Genomic DNA, 16,982 nt, shown 5'->3' on the forward strand with positions numbered 1-16,982 from the left:
CAGCGCTGCGGCATCCGCACGTCGGACATCATCATTCTGCCGCACATCGTGCTCAACCGCCGCACCTCCGGCATCATCGAGATCGAGATCAAGCCCCTGCGCAAGACGGAGAAGAGCAAGTCCTACTACCTGTGCACCTCCGTCTCCGCCGCCGCGCTGGGGCCCGGGGCCGCCGGGAGGATGGTAGACGCCGAGGGGCGGGACGGGCCGCCGCCGTGGGGCGAGACCACCTGGATCTACCACGACGGAGAGGACACTAAGATGATCGTGGGCGAGGAGAAGAAGTTCCTGCTGCCCTTCTGGCTGCAGGTGATCTTCATCTCGCTGCTGCTCTGCCTCTCGGGCATGTTCAGCGGCCTCAACCTGGGCCTGATGGCCCTGGACCCCATGGAGCTGCGCATCGTGCAGAACTGTGGCACCGACAAAGAGAAGAACTACGCCAAGCGCATCGAGCCTGTGCGCCGCCAGGGCAACTACCTGCTGTGCTCCCTCCTGCTGGGCAACGTCCTGGTCAACACCACGCTGACCATCCTGCTGGACGACATCGCTGGCTCTGGGCTGGTGGCCGTGGTGGTCTCCACCATCGGTATCGTCATCTTCGGCGAGATCGTGCCGCAGGCCATTTGCTCTCGGCACGGCCTGGCCGTGGGCGCCAACACCATCTTCCTCACCAAGTTTTTCATGATGATGACCTTCCCGGCCTCCTACCCGGTCAGCAAGCTGCTGGACTGCGTGCTGGGCCAGGAGATCGGTACGGTCTACAACCGTGAGAAGTTGCTGGAGATGCTGCGGGTCACCGACCCTTATAACGACCTGGTCAAGGAGGAGCTCAACATCATACAGGGAGCCCTGGAGCTGCGCACCAAGACAGTGGAGGATGTGATGACTCCGCTCCGAGACTGCTTCATGATTGCTGCTGAGGCTGTGCTGGACTTCAACACCATGTCTGAGATCATGGAGAGCGGCTACACCCGCATCCCCGTTTTTGAGGGTGACCGCTCCAACATCGTGGACTTGCTCTTCGTCAAGGACCTGGCTTTTGTGGACCCTGATGACTGCACTCTGCTCAAGACCATCACCCGCTTCTACAACCACCCGCTGCACTTTGTCTTCAACGACACCAAGCTTGACGCCATGCTGGAGGAGTTCAAGAAAGGTGGGCTCGATGCGGGGCAGGAGGTTGGGTGCTGCGGGGAGCTCAAAGGTGCGCGGGGGGTGGTGAGAGGTGACGCTTCTGGCATCAGCCTGCTTCCTGAGCCAGAAAGCTGATCTGGGGCTGGTAGATGGTATGTGCCCCCCGCCTCTTTTCCCCACTCCTGGGATGTGTGCGTGGGCACCGTGCCAGGCATGTTTTTGTTGTTTTTTTTTTTTTCCACTCATCTGCCCATTGTGGCGGGAACTGCTGACGTGAATCTGCAGCCATTGCTCGGCTGCATCTTTCTATGCTTTTTCAGCTGTCCAGGCAGGAGGAGCAGGTGGGCTGCTGGTGCAGGTCGCTCCTCTCCTTCCTGCTCAGCGTGCACACGTGCTGAGATAAACATGGCATTCCCACTCCATTCATAGGCTCGGCTGGCCGCCTTCAGCTCTGCGGTTGTGTTCCTGTTATGGTGATTGATGCTTTGATCTGGTGACTCAGGCAGTGTCAGGGCTTTGCAGTGTATTTGAGTGCACCTGTTTGTGTTGCATTTTGGGTCACGGGCTTTCTTACCTAGGCTGCCGCTTGCCCTGAGGACCACACTCAACTGGGTGAAGAAATGCCTTTCTGCATCTTTGATGTAGCATCTGTATTTGTAGCTTCATAACAGGGTCGAGTCTTTCCATTCTAATTGCAGTGAGTGTTGGCTTGACAGGTGTCTTAAGTGATCTGAAGTTTTGTATGAGAAAATAGAAAAACACCTTTTCTCCCTGGTTTGGAACCTGCACCTCTGCAAGCCAAAAAGCAATTCAGGCTGTAAAAGAAAAGCGCTTGAAAACAAATAGGGAGATTTGAAACAGATGGGATGTCTGCAGACTCCCATGCTGGATGATGGAAGGTGAGGTGAGCTCAGAGCATTGCACTGTTGAGCAGCTTGGTTCTGGGGAGATGATCCAAATAGCTGCATTGGCACAGCGAGGTTAATGGGAAATATCTGAATTTGCCTTGTATCACACTTAGGAGTTACCTGGAAAAGAGCTCTGTACATTTGGTAGATGGTCTTTCTAGTTAACAAATTTCAATGTCCACCTATGTTTCCAGGTGCTGTTGGGTCCGTGCACCGGGCTGTGACAGCATGGTGTTTGGTTTGTTCCTTCTTTCTAAACTCAAGGTGGGAGATTTCAGGGTTATGCCGTCGGTTTCCTCTTTTTTTTCTCACTTTCACAGATGGAAGGCAAATGTACTGCAGTTCTGTTTACCTCCTTCTGCCTCAGTGTAAGGTGGGGAAATGCTACTCTGCATCAGAGCTGTTGAGCGGGAGAGGTGGGAGAGCCTCGCCTGTGGTGTCAGTGCTGCAGGATCTGCAGCTGGGATCTGGGAACCTCAGTTATGTCACCTAACTGCTGGCTGGTGAAGTAGATTTTGCTGTGTGTGTGGTCATGGTGTTTGTTCCCCCTTGTTATTCTGACTCCACACAGCACAATGTTCTGAGGCTCACAGGTTCTGAGCCTGTAGCCAGACTTGGTGTGTCTGAAGAAATGAATGTTACACAGGACGCTTTATTCCCTGATTGAGGGAGGTGAAGTACTCCTGTGTGTTAGAGTCCTTTTATTTAATAGTTGGCAGAACCAAGTAAGCATTTCAGTCCTGGAGTTGTGGCAGAGCCAGATATGCCTCCTTTTAGGTTCTGAAATTTGTGCTTAAAACAGGCTTTGTAATTCCCCTGGGCTGCTGGGAGCTACAGACCAGAGGATGCTCTTACTGAGAGTCAGAGAACTTCCCTTGCTGCACCAGGACACTTCCCAGCAGCACAGGTTTAGGACAGCTTACCAATGCGTGTGCCCTCCTGCATTCTGTAGTGGTGGCTTAGTTCAGGGTACTTCAATCCTACCCAGCATTTACTCCCCAACAGCCATGCTGGTGGGTCTGCATCAACAAGCCCTGGGGTTAGGATGAGCTCTGTCTTAACTGGTTTCTCTTTAAACAAGCAGATACGGTGGAAATAAATGGCTTCCTTTGTCCTTTGAAATGAATGTAAATAACTGATAGCTTGCTTGATCTGGCATAGCGCAGTGTCTTTTGCAAGAGTTCTTCAAACTTTCTTCTTCAGAGCAACCTTGCCAAATTCCCGTGAGAATGTACAAATTAAGGGTGAGAATCAAATTGCACGTTGCTCTCTGGTACAGCGTTGGAAATAAATAAGCTTACAGTTCTTAATCACCCTTTTCCCACCACACTGACCTTCCACTGCCTTCTTCAAAGCCCTGGGTGCTGCCCAAGGGCCTTCACTGCTGTCAGTGCGGCGGGCAGCTCGTGGGATGGTGCTCCTGTCGCTGAAATGCTTCAGTCTGATCAAGGGAAGAGGCTTTTCTTAAAGAAGTTTGGAAATGAGCTGAGCGGGTGGGGTTATGAAGCGTACTTTTGGGGCAGGAACAAAATATTTTTAACCCAAACATAGGATGGAGGCTCACGAGGAGGAGGTGAAGAGCCAAGCACGGCAGGATAGATGTCCTTACACTGTTGTGGAGGATGGAGCTGCTAATTCTGTACTTGTCCTGGTGCTTGGGCAGGCTGGGGGGAGGGTTTGGTGGTGAGCCTGTTCTTCATGTTCTTTGCCCACAACTGCAAAATGAATATATGTTTTACTTCTACGCTGCCAGGCAAGAAACTTAATTTTGAGAGAGCCGCCGCACATTCCCATTCCCTTGCTGCTCTAATCTCTTGAAGTATGAATAAACATGACTTCTGAAGCAGTCTGCAGAAACACTTTTCTTCTAGAAAGCATTGTTTATTTTAAAATAAATAAAAAGCTGTTGAAAGTGGAGCAGTTTTCTATTCCTGTTGACAGACCTTGAACCCTTACCAGCACTGCCAAGTCCATCTGCCAGCAAGCTGTGCAGGCTGGGTGTACTGCTTGAATCCGACCCATTCAGCTCCAGTTTAATGCGAGGAAGTACAAGGTACCCTTCACCTTAGGCAAGGGCATGCAGTGAGCAAAGTCAGGCAGTTCAGAGATGCGTCTCGTCGGTCTGCCATCGTCTCCAGGATCAGTTAGCACCCAGCTCCTAAGGTGCGGCAAGGAGTGTCTGAACAATGGAGTCATTTTTGGAAAGAAGCTAAGGGCTATCTGCACTGGTCTCTTTCCCCTGCTGATTGGTGTCTGGGCTTTTTTCCCTTTTGTCAGTTTTCCTAGGGCTCTGTTCAAATGTTCGTTGGCACTTGCTCGTAGTGTTTTTCACTGGCAGATCTCTGCGTGTGTGAGCCCAAATCCAAAGCGTTCTATTTCTAGCTCCCTGCATGCCACAGCTACAAGAATTCAGCTTGAAAAGCCCTGTGTTGTAATACTAATATTTTAAGATTGGCCCACTTTCTACGAGCCATTGTACAGCTGCTCTCCTGGTGGCCTGGACAGCTTCAACGTGCAGCAGTTTCTCAGCCGTGCTCCTCCTTATCTGTCCTTGCAGACCTGGGGACTTGCAGCCATGTGGTTTGATTTCATTTATCTGCCTCCACTATTAGGTTATAATAAAAGATCAGAGTTAATAACCTATTACAAAGAAGTGGTGACTGTGCAGCAGTTCTGAGCCCTTATTTTCTGAATCACATGGCAGCCTTGAGGAAATTCCTAGATTCCTTATTAAAATTATTACCAACTGGACCATAAAGGATTTTTCTTCCCTAAAACCTTGTCAGATTTACTTGATGATCTTTTCTTCATGCTCTGTTGATCTTGTATCATCTGTTTTTTTAATAGTGTGCATGTTTAGTGTGAACGTAGGACCTTGTCTGTTTCTTTTCCAGTTCCTATCCTGCTCGCAGGAAAGCTACAGGAACCAGAAGCATAAGACCCTTACTTTTAATGGGAACAGAGGGGAATGCCCAGACGTATTTACTCCTTTTTTGAGTACACAGGTGATCATTTTGGCAGCAGGTGAGACAGTGAGCGGTTGGTAGCCCACAGACCCAAAGCTCAGCATTGCTGCTGTTCTGATCTGAATTCTTTCTGCTGAAGATCACTTACCTTTCTGGTACTAGTCGAACCCACATTTTTAGGTGGCTGCTTTCCTGGTCCCTTTCAGGTTTTCTGGGTTTCCATCCTGATCAGTCCAGGCTTCCCATAAGTGTCTGCGGTTTACCATGACACATGAGTAACCTTCATGTCACAGATCTGAATTGTTTTTTGCCTCATCTAACAGGCTGTCTGTCCCTGAAGCTGTTTCTCTGTTTAGGGCTATGACTGCAGCGTTACTAGAAGAAGAGAGTACATAAATCCCTTCTGGAATTATCTAAGATATGTAAAACACCTTCTTGGAAAACAATGTTGTTTTTAAAGTTGCTTGGCTAATAAAAGGCATCTCCCCCGATCCTTCTGGGAAAATTCACGTAAAGGGAAGGGCGTTGAGGTCCAGCGTGGAGACTTCCTATGTGAAGAGGATAGGGGAGCGGTAGGTGGGATGGAACTTGCCCACCGAGATCCAGAAGATTTAACCTGATGCACCTGCAGATTTCTTCCTTGAACGGAAAATTGCATGTGGGGGTGGGGGCTGCCACGTGACAGAGGCTTCTTGGCTGCCTGACAACGTGGCACCCACAGGGTCAGAGCTGCCAGGAGCTCTGCTGCCCTTGCAGAACGCCGGGGATTTGTGCCCGCCGTGCTGACAAGGGCAGATGTGGGCTGCTGCAGGCGGCCCTCCTGCTGGCATGTGGAGAGGGAGGTGCCAAGGGGATGCGTCTGAGAACAGCTCCAGCTCCTCTTGGGGTCCCGGCTGCTACGCTTTGTTAGCGCCCAGGAGAAGAATTGCAGTAGAGGTTTGAATCTGACATTCGTGCTGGGAATGATTCTTGATTGCTTTCTAACTGATTGTTAAGATCTCTTGTTGTTCAGCTAAGACGAGATGATGCTGTTTTCTCCACAACATTTGCCAAGTTAGCAAACTCCTTTCTATTCTGAAGCTGATTCCGCAAGTGAACCAGGTTCCTTTCTGCTTTCTCTCTGTCTGTAAATGCTATCTGTCGCAGGCAGAGATGTGAACTTCAGTCCTGTCTGCATAGGCAGCATTTAATGGCCAATTTTGAAGTAGAATGGAGAGGAAGGGGAAAACATCAACTTCTGAGCAAACTCAGTAGTGCAGCAAGATGGTTGGGTAGTGCAACCATCTCTCACCACGCTGTGATTCAGGAACTTCTGAAACCAAATACGTTGTCTTTAATAAATTGCCTACAGGTTTGCTCCTTTCTGCGAGTGCATCTGATCAACGCGGAAGCTTTGTCAGCTTTTGTGTGTAGGTGAACAGTAACAGTGTGGTATCTTCCATCAGTTGCTTTGTAACATGAGTGGGAGAAGGAGATGGATGTAAAGGTTGCGTTGCTGATCGTGATCTCTGGAAAATGCTAAACTAGGAACGAAGCGCTATTGTGGTTTTGCTGTTCAGTCAAAGAATGGAAGATATCTGTACAACTATTATTTGACACTGTAGTATCATAGAATAGCTTGAGTTGGAATGGACCTTGAAGATCATCCAGTTCCAACCACCCTGCCATAGGCAAGTTTGCCTCCCACTAAATCAGGCTGTTCAGGGCTCGGTATGTAAGCATTATAATGCAGTTTTTAATTATGTGATTATTGTCTATTCTATATCTCTGGGTAGCCATGTGATGGAAGATGGGAACCTGAGGTACTCTTCTCAGCCTCTTCAGTGCTCTGTGCCAAAGCAAACATTTGGGACAAAATTGTCAGTTGTTTAACCTAATGTAGTAATATAATAGACTTTTTTTTTTCTTTTTTTAAATTTACTGTATAAAATCCATTCTGACACACAAATATTGAGTCATTCACAATTGCAGGAGTGGCAAAGCCATCCAAAGACAGTTTTCCTTTTGGCACACTGTAGTATTGCTCAAGCTGGTTTTAGAGGAAAGGAGGGAGCTGGCCAGCTCACATTTCATGGACGTTCAGTGCCCCAGTCCCCTCCCTTCTCTGTTGAAGGAATCAAACACTGTAGTGCCTGGGATTATGAGCAGGGTTTTTAGGTCATTTAGTTTGGAGCATCACTGACACTCAACTGGAGAGAGGAATAGTGTCAGATTTTGTCTTGCTCACATAAAGAGCAGACATAGAAAAGAGGAGTGAAGATCTGGAGAACTTGGAAGACCTGTTTGCAGGCACTTTGTAGTGTATACTCAATATGAAGAGTCGCAAGTCAGTTTTACAACTGCTTCAGCATCATAAAGTGGCCTAGAGTGAAGGGAGTGGCTGAGCAGTGTATTGAATGGGTCTGTATCTCATTCTGCATTACTTTTTCCATTAATATTTAAGAACAACTCTCATTTTTATTACCTTATGTGCCTCTGTAGAGCTGTGGTGCATTTGTCAGTCTGGGTAAACTAATTGCACTTCTAATACCAAGTCCTTTACAGTTTGATTCATGGAGCTTATAAAATGCAGACTCAACACAGACTCCTCTGAACCATTCCCTGGCACTCTACGTAACTGACAGGATCCTAAAATACAGCCTAGCAGTTACATATGGGAGTGCAACTACTTGGAGCTAATGAACTACAGCACATGCCAAAAAAAAAAAACCAAAACAAAACACCTGATCGGCAAGTTGATCCAACCTCAGTGTCCTGTGAAGGTCACAGAGTCCTTTCAAGACCATCCAATGATGGATTTTTGTTTCACTTTCTCTGTGATTGCACTGATGAAGTGAGGTCTGTCAGTAAATTCTGATGGAATTCACCTCTTTCCTTTGGCCTAGGAATCAACATGGCCCAATACCTGCTGGCAGAAGAAGCTCTGCTGGGTCTGGATTAAAACATGATGTTACAAGATCAGAGCACATGGGTAGAGAGATCCCTTTCTTAGAGCAAAGCCCACAGTGCTTGGAGAAGAGCTCCATGCTACATGTAGCTGGTGCACAATGTCTGGGTCAGCTTGTCTTTCCGTCTTTCCATTCCTGGTCTCAGTAGCATAGAGGCTTTGATTCTTCCAAACTTGTCTCTAACTCTTCTTGTTTCTGTCTTCCATTACTCAAAAATACTCTCTTCTCTGTTTATGGTTCTGTCTGTACTAACTTTTCACTCTCAAGAGTCGTGAGTAGCGGCCCTTGGAGACCTTTGAGCCATTGTTTTTCTGTTTTATGTTAAAACTGCCTGACAGCATTGCAGATTTCTGGTAGACAGCCAGTTTTCACTGAACAGAAGAGTGATTTTCAGAATTTGCTATACTTCTGAGTTGTCTATGGGACATCGAAAGGGCTGTTTGTCTTTGGTAGTTGTATTGGTTTACTTCACAACCTTTAAATGCAAGAGATGGGTGACTGGGTCAGCAGGCATGTTGGAAATTAGGATTCTCACATGAGTGTTTGTGGGTTTTTTCATGATTTAAAGACATGAGTCAGTCTTGCTCTTTACCTACCAGAGATGATATCAGCTTGGGAGTTCTAGTAAACAAATTCTAGAAAAGCAACTTGTCTTATAATTGAGTTGTCTTCAGGTATCCAAAGCCCTAGACTGGACAGAAACCTCAGAGCTAAAAGCTTGTGTGAGTGGGACTTGTCTCTTTGCATCAAACAGTATTTCTTGTAAACAAAGTTAGGTACAGTAATTTCAGTGTTTAAATATGGAGCAACAGCCCTTCTCATCAAGGAATTGTAATTTGAAGGGTAGAGCAAGTGCGATGCCTGTCAATCTGGGAACTGCAACCTGGTGATTACCGGGGCCTCAAGAGTTATAACTTAATGTGATTCTGCCGCAGTTACTAATTAACCAAGCAAGGGCTTTGCTCCAGCCGACAGAGCTGGGGCCAGGAGATGAGCGCATACGTTTAGTACAAAAGATCTGTATAGTTTTGTTCTCTGAGATGCTTTCCGTTGGGAAACGGAACATTCCGCGGGGTGAGCCATGTCATTGAGACTGGCTTCTCACTCACTCACTTGAGGATCTCCCCTGCAAGAAGCCTGAATGAAGGTTGTTCTTTTATAGTGAGCTTTTATGGTGATATAATCTCTTAAACGATATGACAGAGTCATCCATGGCTGTTGACCTTTATGGAGTGGAGGTGAACGAGGCCTTTTTCCCTACTTGTCCATGGTGATCAGGGCAACAAAACGCTGATTCTGCTTCCGAGTTGGTCACTCTGCTACCAGCAAACAGTTTGAAGAAGGATCTTGCCATTTCTGGTTTCCTTCCAGCACTCCACCTCCTGCTTTGGGAGGACTGTCCCACCTGCCCTTTGCACTGTGGGGTTCAAAGTGCAGCCCTGCTGAGCAGGAGTCTGCAGGCCCCTTCTAGGCAGCAGTTATGTGAGGACAGGGGTGAGCGGGTGCCCACTTTTATTGCTTGTGAATTGCTTGTCAGCGATTTCTGGTTTCCTACAAAAAAAAAAAAAAAAAAAGGAAGACAACTTTCTGCTGGTGTGAACTTGTTCTTGATAAAAATTTATATCTGGCACCAAGAGTAGGTGTGGTTGTGGGCTTTAGGCAAGCTGCAGGCTTAGTTCTTCCTATCTAGCCTGAGACATCTTTCCATTTGAAACAAGTACAGTTACAATTTCTGTACAATGTCTGCAAGTGCAGACAGGGGCCCTAATTTAGTACTACAGGGCACCTGGTAAGAGGTTTCAGTTAAATGCTGTCCTAGTGCGGTAGGGCTGAGCGGTCCGTTATCCAGTAACACTGACTTGAAACGCCAAGGGACAGCACTAAGCTGGTTTTGCTTCAGGATGGATAAATTAGCACGATGTGTTTTTGCTGTGCAAATTCATGTTTTTTGCCAGTGCATAAATGAGACATGTGTGTGGAAAATAAAAGCTGAAAGCAAAAGTTTTTAGTGTTGTGATGGAGTGAGGGTAGTAGGCCCACATTTGATGAAGACTTCTGGAGTAGGTCTTGCTGTCCAACAGGAGAGGAGAGAAGTAAGGGTAGGATAGTTCCCAGTATGGGCTGCTTTACCCTGCTCTATGGCTGTGACTTGGACATGCTGGTTCCCTGCCATCACCAGAATAACTTTTATCTTCTCCTCAATATTCTTATTTGCCTGCAGCCTTTTGGGGTGGTTAGATCACAGTTAAATTCAAGGACTTCACAATCCGCACTGGGAGTATTTTTCTTTTTTCTTCATAGCACGAGCATTTCTCCAACACAACGTGAACAGGATTTCTCTCAGAAAAATCAAAATCCCTTTGAAAATCATTGCTTGCAATGACAAGCCTGAAAACCTCCTTATATTGTATGTTTGCATGTGACCCTTGCAGAGATCATAACAATCTTCAAGTTTTGTTCCTTTTCCATATGATAAAACCAACCTCTCTGTCCTAACCAGGACCGAGAGCTCTGTCTGCTCAGCTCAAAAGGCCCGAGAGGACTTATGATCACTAATGTGGAACTGCTTTGCCAGTAGCTTACTGGTTTAATCCAGCTCATGTTGTACTGACTGAAGGCTCCCAAGAAAAGCCTGGACACCACAGAGCTGCACAGTTCACCCCACAGGCAGTCTTGGTGGGGGGTGAAGGCTTCCCAACATGGGAATTCCCTGAGGTTAGAGGTGGAGGCAGGCAGCTGAAGCAGTCAAAAAGAACTTAATTACCTACATAATGGGATGCAGTCTCCAAAAACTACAGCGATCTGTTACTTGATGCCCGTTGGAAGGTGGAACCTGTCAGTGCAGTAGTAGGGTGTGCAGCCAATATGCAAGCAAATACAGTAGCATTCTTTTTTCTGTCTTTTTCCAATGCCCCTGGGTTGAAAGGTGGGGCTGAAGGATTCCCCATGCTGCCTGATGCATCACAGATGGGAATCCCAATCTCTCCTGCTCTCCCTGGGGGCACACCTGCTGCATATAGGATGAGATGTCTACCAGGTGAGCTCTGATGTCAAGGGCTCTATTCTGTTGATGTTTTTCTTGCCTTCTAGAACAGCTATTTTGAATTTTCTAGTTTTTGCTGTAAACTTTCTCCTTTGTGTGTGAGAGGCAAACTGGGGAAGAGAGTGGGGAGGAGGGAAGATGCACATACATCTGAATATTGAGGGCACTTTGTTTTCTGACTCCTGGCTTGAAAGGTGGATTTGAACATATTGCTTGCCTGCTGAATGTGGTCCAGTGGTAAGAGGCCTTAATATGTTTCTCCTTTGTAAATCATCAATCTCACATCTTCCAGTAAAGGAAAGAATTTGGGAGAACGGCTTCCAAGAGTAATAGCCATCTCAGCCCCATGCAATGCGCAGGCTCCAACTCAGAAGTTCCAAGGAAAATATTAAGAGAGGGGAAACTTGTCTAGCTGTATCTCTGACCATTTCCCAGTAAGGCTACTGAATTTAAAAGATAGATCAGTATTTATTTATTTTTTTTAATTTTAATTTTATTTTTTTCAAGTAGATATATAGCCATCCTGGAACCATTAACTATTTGGAATATCTTAATCCAAGACCAGGATGTTCATTTAACAAATGTGGTGACATTAATGGGTAATGGCTGAACTACTTCAGCAGATTGTGTTTGATTGATGCACAATGGAGCAGGTGATGAGGATGGTGGGAAAACGTCCACTTACAGAATAAGAGTTTGTGCTGGCTTTACCCGAGATAAGGAGCCATGCTCTCCGTTTTGCCAAGATTCAAGGTATTTGCCATGTTTTTTGCATTCACGTTACCCACTTTGGTAGTGTATCAGAGAAGTGCAGGCAAGAACATGTTGTTTTTGAAGGAGAAGCATTTGGACAGCTCTGGGAAATCCAAAAGATCAAATTTTCATATACCCTGATATGCCTTCTTTTTTTGATTCAGTTACTTTGCTTTAGAATGAGAACTGTTTTCTTTTCTCTCCTCTTACACTGGCTTACACAAAACCATTTAGCAGGTACGTTTCTCCTTTTCTCCTGTAATTTTATGTATATAGTATGAGTTTGCTCTTCATGTAAGAGGTTTCTTATGTTACAATTGCAACTTTGTGTGGACTGACAGTCCCACTAATGAGTCATATTTTTGTTTCTCTTGCCCTGAGGTTATTATCTGTCAATGTCTTTATTTAGTGTCATCACTCTATGCAAACTGATGTGTAGTACTCTTGGCACACTTTGCTGGCAGAAGGTGAAGAAAGGAGAGACAGGGAGATAGTAGCTACAGGTGAGATGAGGCCATCCGCTAAAGGACTGGAGACAGAGTTAAGGTGAATGCCCCAGCAGTTAATGGTTTATTCTGTGTAGTTTATGGATACAAAAATTAGTGTTGTGAAGTTCATTGTTGAATGATTTCTAACCCCTTACCGACCCAGTAGTTTGTGATCTGTTTTTTTTCTTACTGTGTCAGAGGCACCATTTATCCTTTTTCTCCCATGTGCCTTTTGTTTTCAGACAGCTTTAAAGTAACGTTCAGTTTATGATTGATTGCGCACTAAATGTTTTTCTGTTTTTGCTAGGCTGAAAACCTAGCAGGCAAGTGTTTAAGTGGCAGGACTGTTGTTATTGCTTAAATTTCCACTCTTGTGCGACATCGAATCATAAAATCGTTTGCGTTGGAAGGGTCCCTTAAAAGCCATCTTGTCCAAGTCCCCTGTAACGAACAGGGACACCTGCAACTCCATCAGGTTGCTCAGAGCAAGAGAGATATACAAGTAGCCCTCCTTTCTGAGAGGTGACAAGATGTTGACCAAAGTGAAACAAAAAAACTTGGCTCCGTCATGAGAGAGGAAGTCTCAAGCTTTTTTCTTGTGTTGGCTGGAAAGCTCATTTTGCATCATGGACAGGTTTGTTTCTCTTGGGAATAACAGAATTGGTGCTTGTATTTGCTGTACTTTCAAGGGGGTCTTGAACCATCTGGGTGAGAGGTGCAGTGACATAGGTCCAGTCCTGGTTTCACTGCTGGTGAAACTTGATCTGAAAGGAGTGGCTGAATTGGGCTTTTCCCCTTATTTCTACATATGCTATTGTGACATGGGGAATAACAGTAAGTGCAAGATATGCCCTCTTGATGGATCAGCCCTGCTCTGTGGTTGTGCAGGCTCACTCTCCTATATGGCATGCTCCTGCTTTCTCTGGGTGCGCTGGCAGACTGGATTCTGCCGCTTGAGTGATGGCATGGTGGGGCTGTGACCATGTTGTTCTGTCAAGCTCCATCCTGATTCTTTGCTGTTTTGTAACGTGGAAGGAAGGAACAGGAGGGGGAGCTGAGAATTTTGTTTGTTCCATTCAGAAAATGGATGTCACTGGAACACTGGTGAAGGCCTGATCTATTTCCTCTTCCTTCTCCAGTGGTTAGGCCTGGGAGAGAAGAGGTGGGCAGGGCCTCACTCCTCCTTCTTCCCTTGGATTGCTGAAATGAGGGACGAGTGATTTGTGTCTGCGAATTCAGAAATCTCAATGGAAAAGTCACAGTCAGCAGTAATAGAAGTAGCTTTCTGTTTTTAGAGAAAATGTACCTTTTCTTGATTTTGAATCCCTTTCTGTTGCAGCAGGGCGATGAAGGCTGTGATGGTGGGTGTAGGTTGGGCAGCCCCAGAAGGACGTGCAAGGACGAGATGGAGTGTTGCAACCTCAGAACTTTACAAGCTGCATGGGGTGGATGTGTCATTGCCTTTTCCCCTACTCATGCACATTTTTACCTGTGACATACCAAGCAAATGGCTTTCTGCCTCAGAGATGGTGAAGGGTTGTTAAACCTGTTTGACTTCGAGTCAGTCATTCTGGGGATTCTCCTTGTCCACTTGTGTGAGGGTCAGGAGCTACAAAAGCCCATTCTTCTTGTGCCTGAGGTCCTTTCTGCAGGACATGCTCTTTAGGCAAAAGCTTTTGTACTGATGGTTGAGTTGTAGTGAGTGCTTACAAGGACTGGTAGATTGTCCCTCCGGGGTTAGATAAGAAAGCTGTAGTGCTTATGGGGAAATCTGCAGCCCAGAGTAACAAGCCAGTGACTCCTCACTATAGGGGTGTGCTTGAGAATGGTGTTCAAAGATATTATTAGAGAAGAAATCGAACATTAAGCTAGGTTTGCAGTTTGTGATTTAAATCTACATACAAAGGTTGCTGCTGTTTGATGTACGCATTTGAAACAATAAAACTTAGCAATTCTTGAAGACAGTAGTCATGTGCTTATTTTCTCTGTGAGAGCAAACTGGTTTTAACATGCGTAACTGACTGTGTTAGTGTCCGTCTCAGTGCTATCATGTACACGCAGATGTGTCTTGATAGCAGTCATGTCTTGAGAGATGGCACGTTTTTAGCGGATGACAATAATACTGAACAAAGCCGTTAGCACTTATAGTGTGTTTATGGTTTTTTCTCTTTCAGATATTGCAACCTCCTACAAAATGGTTGAGACAAGGCTGAGTATGGGGGTGGATGGGAGGAATCCAGAAACTCTGAAATGGGGGGAAAGTGTTGTTATTCAGTGCGTGGAGGAAGGTTAAAACGTAGAATGCAGAAAATAAAAGCTATGATAGAAAAGTAGGGAAAAAATAGGAGTTAAAGCTACTGATTAGAATAATCGCTGAAGTATGACCCTTCTCTGCTGCTCTTGTCACAGCCAGCATGCTCCTGATTGCTGGTAGAGCTTCCATGCCCTCCTGGTGTGTCTCAGTGATCCACAGTCACTAAAACAGGTGCCACAGACATAGGCAAACGAACTTTCTTTCCTCTTACTGCTCTACTGAAGGATGTGACTCATTGCTGAAGTGATGGCTCATTTAGCAAAGCAGTTGAACTAAAAGTGTGGAACTTGTCAGGGTTTCCAGTGATAACTATTTCCTTTGGATATTTCTGGCGCTATGGAGACAGCAAGTAAGGTTTTGACTGTGGGCACTGGCCTGTTACAAATTGAACTGGAGATGTAAATGTAATTTATATGAGCCTCAACACAGGTAGCTGCTTGGTAGTAAAGTTCTGCTAGAAAACTACTAATTTGATCCCTTAATCTGTCAGCTCATTCTTTGCTCCTGTTTTCTGTTTGGGTGTTGTAGTTTTGGCATGTTTTTGACAGGGCACTGGGAAAACTAGCAAACGTTTTTCAAACAAAAGATAGTTTGTCTTTGTGGCTGGGAGGGCTGATTTGGACTTGCTCTGTATTTTTTTTGTTTGGAAAACTGAAGTTCTTAGAAGTTAGATGGCCTTGGCTTTCTTTGTTCTCTTCTGTCTCAGACATCTGTATCAGCTCTCTCCCCGAGCTCTTTATCTTGCTTGGCTTTTCTGTGGATGCCTGGAGGCCTTGGCTCACATTCTCAAGAGTGTCCACTGGTTCAAGAAGCCATCACTGCTATCAAATTACCTTGACAGCTGTTGTCCCATTTCATATTTGCCATTCCCTCCCCCTGGCTCCCTTGTGATTTTTGGCAGAAACTGTGGCTATTGAGCAATAAAACTTGGATCTGTGAATCCTGTTGCTGGTGGGAAAATGAGATGAGAGCATACTAGTTAATGCCTTGCAACTTGACTTCTTGCTGATATATAATCAGTAGCATCTTTGTTTAAAAACAAAACCTACCACTAGCTACTCCGTTTGTGGTTCAAGTGGATGGTTCATTTACTGTTCATCTGGAGTTGTGTGGTAGGTGCCGGTCTCCTGTACAAGTGCACTCTGAATAACGATATATATGACCAGACAAGCTCTTGATCTGAAGCCCTTGACAAATTTCTGTGCCTACGGACTGCAAAAACAGCTATAATTCTCATGTTAATGAGTATTCCTGCAAAAGTAATCCATAAAGACACTGTTCACTTTTGTCCTTGTGTTTGTTTTGTTTCCTGGATTAGTTTACCTTAGGATAGAGCTCATGTCGTGCCTTTTAATAGACATTAAAGGTGACCCTACAGTAAGTGATTGGTCTTGCTTGGATTCAAATTAACAAAATGAAGAGTTAGTGTATAGGGATTCATCTTTTGAGTTTGTTTGGGGTTTTCATTACCTGTTTCTTTTTCTTCTCTGAAATCCTCTCCTGAAGAGGATTTCCTCTGCATTTCCTCTGTCAGTTGTTTGAGAAGTTGGCTGATGCTTGGCACTCTCTAATATCTACTGATCATTTCTCTTGTCCCTGTTGGAACATGTCAGCAACTAAGTTTTTGTAAGATACTGGGAAAATTAGGGAGGAAGGAAGGAGCAGGTCTTAATTGGAAAGATGACTGACAGAAAACGATTAAGGCATGCAGAACACTCGGTTCCAAGGAGCGCGTATAGGAAAAGCAAATTAAAAAATTCTTTTGCTTTCAACATGCATGATTTACTAGCTGATAACATTAGTGTGAAATGTAAAGCTTGTAAAAGTCTGGATCAGACCAGCCTTAATGCATGTCTTACAGCTCCTAAGTACTGTGCTGAAGGGGAAAGACCAGGCTCCTTCTGCAGTGTGTGCTAGGGCTGCTTGGTGTGTGTCGGTGGGCAGGGTGTTCTGAGCAGCTGGTGTGTGGTGCTGTTTAGGGAGTGGAATCACAGCTCTGGGCTGTGGCTGTAAATCTGGGGGCTGGTGCACCACCCTGGTAGGAGCCAGTGGGTTGTGGCATGCCATGGGGAATCAGGTGCTGTGGGTCCTCCTAGGCTGTGCCAGGGGGCACCAGGGTGCAGTGCGGCCAGCCGAGATGTCAGGGAAATGTGAAAAACGTGGGACTGAAGATGGTGTTCTCTGACTTGGGAAAGTCACTGTGTCAACATCACCCCAGAAAAGAAATGAAAGGGAGTACAATAGAGAACGGATTGCATCTATGTGAAGAATGCATGAAATGCCCCTCTGCTATCTGTCGTGTTTGGGCTGCAAGGTGAGATGCTCGGTTTTCTTTTGCCATATAGGGAAGTAACTGTCTTTTCTTCTCCCTGCCCCCTGAAGGAAAACAAAAATCTTGATTTGGTGTACAAATTGATTGAAGAGATAA

The 16,982-nt window shown here is 45.7% G+C and overlaps 1 protein-coding gene across 1 annotated transcript in view; it reads left to right on the top strand.

Moving 5' to 3' along the window:
- The window catches only part of CNNM2 (cyclin and CBS domain divalent metal cation transport mediator 2), a 103,976-nt gene that overhangs the window by 933 nt on the left and 86,061 nt on the right, over positions 1 to 16,982 (top strand). Inside the window, exon 2 of the mRNA XM_010714647.3 lies at positions 4 to 1,156. Coding sequence (XP_010712949.2) covers positions 4 to 1,156 — 1,153 coding nt within the window. The remainder of the gene's footprint in view (positions 1 to 3; positions 1,157 to 16,982) is intronic.

This window comes from Meleagris gallopavo, chromosome 8 (assembly GCF_000146605.3).
Source record: "Meleagris gallopavo isolate NT-WF06-2002-E0010 breed Aviagen turkey brand Nicholas breeding stock chromosome 8, Turkey_5.1, whole genome shotgun sequence".
Classification (NCBI taxonomy): Eukaryota; Metazoa; Chordata; class Aves; order Galliformes; family Phasianidae; genus Meleagris; species Meleagris gallopavo.